The 7248-nt window shown below is 40.1% G+C and overlaps 1 protein-coding gene across 1 annotated transcript; it reads right to left on the reverse strand.

The window, feature by feature from the left end:
- Positions 1 to 415: 415 nt before the first annotated feature.
- Positions 416 to 1437, reverse strand: TCEAL9 (transcription elongation factor A like 9). The gene has a single exon (XM_040466968.1). The coding sequence runs from the start codon at positions 1156 to 1158 to the stop codon at positions 844 to 846; it is 315 nt and encodes a 104-aa protein (XP_040322902.1). The 5' UTR covers positions 1159 to 1437; the 3' UTR covers positions 416 to 843.
- Between the last annotated feature and the right edge of the window lie 5811 nt (positions 1438 to 7248).

The raw sequence follows: 7248 nt of genomic DNA on the forward strand, positions 1-7248 counted from the left end.
ACAGAAGGAAAGGAACATAAAGGTGGCACTCACCTAACAGTTGCCTGGATTTATTCTTAAGTACAGGTGAGAACTACTTTCTCTATCATCCCAAATAGCTGATACAAATCCCTTGGGAATTGGGATCCTGCATGGGCTGATGGGGGGGAAAAACCTGCTAAAATAGAGCTCACAGTGATTACCTTATTTGGTCCTCATATATCCCTTAGAGATCAGAGTCTCTATTTTAGAGATGAGAAAAAAATATAAATTTATTCTTCTAGCTAAGTGGTCTGGTGGTAATTTGGAATTCACATTTGCTTCTAAAATTCTCTCAACAAATATTAAGTGCCCCAGTGCGTTTAGAAATAAATTAAATACTGTTAGTTATTTCTTTTTTGTTATAAAATTTTTATTATTTTAACAATAATGTGTGTACATTCTAGGAATAAGAAAAAATACAAATAAGCAGAGTAAAAAATTACTCATAATCCTACAAATGATTTTACTTTTTGTCTTTCATCCTTCACACATTTTTCTGTGCATATAGGTAATATACAATGTATTCTTTCTTTCAAAAATATGATATTCACATATTACTTAGTAACTTTTTTTTTAATTTTATATCCTGTCAGGAACCTCTTTTTGTACAAATGAGTAAAGCTCTCCTATTAAAAGGCAGAGACTTGTGTATTGTTCAAAATATGATAAAAATGAGATGCAGGTTAACAAGAAATGCATCTAAAATCACTAATAGCAACAAATTAAAAGTAGAAAGATGGAAAAAGGTATATCAAGAAAATGCAAATCAAAGGAAAGCTAAATGGCAATGTTAATATCAGAAAAAAATAAAATCAAGGCAAACTACATTAAATAGGGATAAGGATGGTTTCGGTTAACCTTCCAACGCATCACTATAAGTTTGTTTCTTACTCTCCTTATCTCCTCTATTTCACTCACTTCTCTAAACATATCTTCCTTGCTTAAATGCCTGTTGTGTATATCTTCTTTAAATTCCTGCAAAGACTGAATCAGTCTTTCTCTAAAAGTTCCTTCCGTTTTTTCCTCCTCTTCTGGCTCTTCTTCCACCTCTGGCTTTTCCTCAGGCTTTGGCTCTTCCTCAAGCTTTGGTTCACTCTCATTTTCTGGTTTTCCTTCAATTTTTTGACAGGATTTCATCTTGTGAGTCTCTCCCTTCCTTTCTTCCTTCTTTCCTTTTCCTTTTTTTTTTTTTTTTTTTTTTTTGATTTATTCCTCTCAATACAATTACTGCTAGGAAGCAAGGTGACCATAAGTCAAATATTTGGTGAATGGACCAGTGCTCTGGACAGAGGTCTCAGCATTTGCTTTCTTTGATTCAGAGCTATCATCAAATATCTTCCACTTGGGAGACTCAATCAGCAATTAGAGTTTCCCTGAACCGGCGGCTCTTACCTCCATTTTCTACCTCCCTACCTGTCTCTTGTCCCTCCCTGCAGCCTTTTTCAAGGTCTTCCCCCCCACCCCCCACCCCCCCACTTTTCCACGCCGGACAAAACCCAAGACCCTCCTAGAACAGCGTAGGTTGGAGAATAGGCGGTGTGTGTCGGGGGTGGGGGGGCGGGTAGGAAGAGTGGGACCCAGGACCTCTGACATGTGCATGCCTCACCTTGACACCAGGGGTATTTATAACATTTCCCTCATATACCTGTACTGATCCGAACAGTTTCTTCCTTGCCTCTTCTAGCCTTGTGTAGTGCTAAGAATAACAGACCTGCGGACAAACAGAAAACGGGAGTGGGATGTGTTGGAGATGGGGGAGGGGTGGCAGTAGGGGAGGGGCGAACGCTTGGTGGGGCGCTAGTACCTTTTTCCTCATTAAGGTACTTGGTTATGACAACTTTCCCACTTTCTGCTTCTCCCACTTCTTCCACCCCCACCCCCGCCCCACAGTACAATTTAGCTGGAATTTCCCAACAGACAAGGAGTAAGAAAAGCAGATTATTTCCAAACTATCTTTAAGACTGGGGCAGGGGTTGGGGGGAGGGGAGGTGTTGGGAAAGCAGTCTGAAGTGGCAGAGAATGATTATTTTTAAACTATCACAGTTCTCCTTGTACTTCTTCCCGGACCCCTAGGCCCTTTCCCAATGGTCATCACTTTCTGTAGACTTGGAGGTAGGAGGTGGAGACATGGCTTTGACCAGGTCTCTGCCCTAGGCCACTCCCACCCTAGAAGTCCCCAGGCAGCACCTATTTTGATACCAACCTGCAGAATTCCGTCAAGTTAACTCCTCTTTCCACTGCCCTCAGGCTCTGCGGTTTGCCTGCTAAAGAAAAGGTGATACCCAGACGCGAACAAGGACCAGACTAGCAGGACTTCGGTACACTTCGACTCCTGGTCACGTGAGATCTACGTCACCAGCGAGCTCGGGTCCCCAATCTCCACTCCGACCAAAAGCGCGGCAGAAGTGCGCCCGCCCCCCTGCCCCCTCCCCTGTTATACATCTGGCCTTGTCCTTCTTTGTTATTGTTGCCTATCCGAAATGGCAAAATGTTATTCGCCTTTCTGACTACTGGGGAATAGCTGCATCTTTTCTTTCTGGAGCTACTAACTTTTCTACTTCTTTTAAGAATTGCCGCTTCGTGCCTTCAGCTCCCAAGATTAAGAACTCCTCCATCCATCGCCCCTCCTCCAGCCTCCATTTCATATACAGTCTGGTCCTTGGCTGTTGTGTACAAGGTTGGTTTGGCAAGGGTTTGTAAAAAAAAAAAAAAAAGCGCCTGGGACAGGAGTGAGATTTTTAAATGTAGTTTTCGCTTTGTTCTTAATACTTTTATATTCTCTTCTTTTTAAACAAAAGTAACATGTTTTTTTATAGTTGGAAAAAACAAAGACAAAATTAGTTAAATGTATGAACACATGTGCAGTCCTGAGAGTATTTCCTGGCATATTGTAAGTGCTCTAAAAGTGCAAGCTATTATTATATTAGGATTTCATTTGGGGAAAATGATTGAAAATAAAAAAAAAAAAAAAAGAAAGTAATATTTGACTCCAGAGCCTTGGTAGTGATATTTGCCAGGAAGCTGTGCTGCCTACAGAATCATCAATTGTCAGGTACATATTATGATCCAAAATTTCCTCATCTGAAAGGTGGTAATAACGTATGCCTCATAGAACTGACTTTTGGAAGTTCTAAATGATACTTGGCTCAAAGCCTTTGGCTCATATAGTCTTCAACAGATATTGATTACCTTTTAGCCTCACTTCAGTCTTTAAGTCACAAATTTTCCAATAAAAGTTACATAGTTCTCAGAGGTAACATTTACAAAATAACAGGAGGTGACATACATGTATTTTTTTTTAAATAAGATTTGTTGCCTTTTTGTGAGACAGATTAAAGAGGTTAATAGATTATGTGGAAAGAAAAAAAAACCTTCACCTCGTGTTGTTTTATTTCACTTACTCTTCTTTCATATTATTCTGTCTTCTGGGAAGCATGTGTATTTGAGTACCAGAAAACCCAAGATATAATGGTTTGGGTCTCCCAGACAGAACACTGGCTTGACAAGATATGTTAGTCCCAGGCCAGACCTAGAACTGACTGTGTGACCCTTAGTAAGTGTAGAAAGCAAAATGAACTCTCTCATGTCAAGCAGAAGCCTGTGTCAAGCAGGGCCTGGTGTCAAGCAATGACACAAGTATTTAAAGGTACAGCAAGTAGTTAAAGGACATCTCACTGCGACCAGCACCAGCTGATGACGCTACAGAACTGATAAGCGGAATCAGAGGAGGTCTGCAGGGATCAAGACTGATTAAATCCCTTTAAAAAGGGGATTATTTTTTGCAGCAAACTGTCAGACTCTTCAGATATGACACCACTACTGAAAAGGAGGAACCTCCTTCACATAAGACATGAGATTCCTTTGGAGGAATTTAAAGGAAAGGGTGGACTGCCAGGCCAACAGGAACTCAGAGAAGGCAATGGCCAGTTAGCACAAAATAATCAGAGAAACCTTCAAGGAGGAAAAAGACCTTGACATGAGCCTTAGAAGGTACACAGGACCTAAATGGAGGGTGGGAAGGAAAGAAGAGAACAGTCAAACTGAACCTAGACCCTGGGTCTTTACCATCGCCCTGGCCTGTCTCATGCTGCGTTGCTGGGTAGAAGTCCACTTGTTCCTCCTTAGGGGGACTTAGGTTAACATTTTTTAACTGTTTTTATTTATTGTTTTTGAGACAGAGACACACAAAGTGTGAACAGGGGAGGAGCAGAGAGAGAGGGAGACACAGAGTCTGAAGCAGGCTCCAGGCTCTGAGCTGTCAGCACAGAGCCGGACGCAGGGCTCGAACTCACAAACCGCAAGATCATGACCTGAGCCTAAGCCAGATGCTTACCTGACTGAGCCACCCAGACGCCCCAAGCACTTTTTAGCATGTTCTGCACTTAACCCCAAGGAATTTCTCACTTATTTTCAGGTCATGGAAACTGAATTGGTCAACCTTTTTGGAAAGTGCATACTTAAGCAATTGCTTAAGTATTTAAAATATGCATTCCCTTCAGCCTGTAAACCCATTCTTAGCTACTCATCCTAGAAAGTATTTAATGGTAGTCACAATGATTTACAATGCTAAAGTTTATAGATCTGGATTCCTAGCTTCAATCCTTTGACTTGGACTTGAATGCAAAGAGAAGCCACAAGTGAAAAACAGCAATGATGGAACAGAAAGAGAGAATTGTTCTAGGCAATAGCAGACATGCACCCAAGCATGTGCATAAACACATTCGCATTCACACATGTGTGTGCACATTCTCATGAGCCAAGCAGTTTTCCACATAATTGTGATAGACGATAAAGAAACAAACTTCATGATATTGTTAAAACAATTCAAACTACACCAATAGTGTATACCATTTAGAAATGAAAATAACCATTATATTATACATACATACAAATTTCATTTGATGAAATTTGGTTAAAAAAGAGGTAAATTTAGAGGTGCCTGGGGGACTCAGTCTGTTCGTTAAGAATCCGATTCTTGTTTCGGCTCAGGTCATGATCTCACAGTTTGTGAGATAAAGCCCCGTGTCAGGCTCTACATTGACAGTGAGGATCCTGCTTGGGATTCTCTTCCTCTTTCACTGCCCCTCACCCACTTGTGCTCTCTCTTTTACCCAAAATAAATAAATAAACATTTTTTTTTTCAAAAAGTAAATTTAAAGTGGGGTGCCTGCATGACTAAGTCAGCTAAACATCCGACTTCAGCTCAGGTCATGATCTCACGGTCCATGAGTTTGAGCCCCATGTCAGGCTTTGTGTTGTTAGTTCAGAGCCTGAAGCCTGCTTCAGATTCTGTGTCTCCCTCTCTCTCTGCCCCTCCCCCACTTGCACTCTGTCTCTATCAAAAAATGAATAAACGTTAAAAAAAATTTTTTTAAGTAAATTGAAAGTTAACATATGCAAAAAAAGAGGTTAGAGAGGGAGGGAGCCAAAGGATAAGAGACTCTTAAAAACTGAGAACAAACTGAGGGTTGATGGGGGGTGGGAGGGAGGGGAGGGTGGGTGATGGGTATTGAGGAGGGCACCTTTTGGGATGAGCACTGGGTGTTGTATGGAAACCAATCTGACAATAAATTTCGCATTAAAAAAAAAGAAAGTTAACATATGCAGTACTACATTTCTGTAACAACATACATGTATTTATTTGTGTGCATTCATTTTTTTTTAAGTTTCTTAATTTATTTTTAGAGAAGGGGAGGGGCAGAGAAAAGTAGAGAAGAATGCCAAGCAGGCTCCTACTGCCAGCACCATGCCAGATGCAGGATTCTAACTCAGGAACTGTGAGATCATGAACTGAGCCAATGTCGAGAGTCAGATGCTTAACCGACCAAGCTGCCCAGGTGCCTTATTTTTGTGCATTTAAAATATAAGCATATAATTAAATTGCACCATAACATAATAAAGTCCACAAAATTAATTACTATAAAATTCCAGGTTATATTATTGAGAGATGCATGAATGACTGATATGAGCCTGTTTAATTAGCTGGATGCACAACTTAAATCCATCAGGGACTCAGCAGTGTTTTGAGACCACCTTGTCACAGTTGTTTACTCAGCAGTGGTGCTTAAATGTTATCCTCTCATTTCCGCCTCTCTCTAGGCCCTATTGCCCATCATATTACAGTAAAATCTTGGGTTGTGAGTAACTTGTAATGCGAATATTCTGCAAGATGAGCAAACATTTCTAATAATATTGAACTTGTTAAAGGAGCAATCTCTTCCAATATAAGTAGTACACAATGCTGAACATCACATGCTCACAACTGAGCCAATGGTTCTTGAAATTCGCTTTGATATACAAGTGCTTTGGATTACAAGCATGTTTCCAGAAGGAGTTTTATACTCACAAACCAAGGTTTTACTGTATATCAAAAGTCATGTTATCGTGGGGTCTTACTGTATTTCTATATCATAGTAGAAATGTGAATGAATATATACTGAACTATTCCCATAAGACATATTTAAGAATGAGTATTTAATATAAAGGCAACTTTCACTTCTTAAGTGTTGCATTTATATGTTGCAGGGAGTATGGCCTGAGTTGCAAAAGATGAGTCCACAAACAAAGTGCAGTTAAGTGAAGGTTCTCATACTCGAGTTGGAATGAGTCCCGGACTCCAGAATGAAGCTTCTTTTTATTAGGATAATTGCTAAAGACTACGTGCATAAAGTCAGCTAAGCAAGTGTGTTAATCAATCTAATGGTTTAGCTTTTCAAGGTTGAATTTCTAGTTAATTGGTTTCTATAACACTAGGAAAGGTCAGGTGTGAAGGAGGATCCAGCCCTGGACAATGTTAATGGCTCTAGGCGTTCCTTATGAGCCTCAGCCCAGCTGTTCAGTTGTGTAAACATGTCCTAAGACCTTGAACCTTCTCCAGCCCTTCCCTTTTGAAGTCTTTCCCTTTGATGCTTCTATCCTGCATCTCCCACATTTATATACTTACATTTTATATTTAATAGTCATGTATTAATAATATTTAGAAAAATGAGACAAACCTTTGAAAACATGGAGAAGAAATAAAATATCCTACAAATATAAGTCAACCATATGTTTATTGGAATGGAAGTGTTACAAAATGTAACTTACAGAGGATCTAATTAAAAAAACTAATGTGTGTGTTGGGGTGCCTGGGTCGCTTAGTCAGTTAAGCGTCTGACTTTAGCTCAGGTCATGTACTCACGGTCCGTGAGTTTGAGCCCCGCATCAGGCTGTGGTGACAGCTCTGAG

Source organism: Herpailurus yagouaroundi, unplaced genomic scaffold, assembly GCF_014898765.1.
Source record: "Herpailurus yagouaroundi ecotype Mexico unplaced genomic scaffold, PumYag 67080, whole genome shotgun sequence".
Lineage (NCBI taxonomy): Eukaryota > Metazoa > Chordata > Mammalia > Carnivora > Felidae > Herpailurus > Herpailurus yagouaroundi.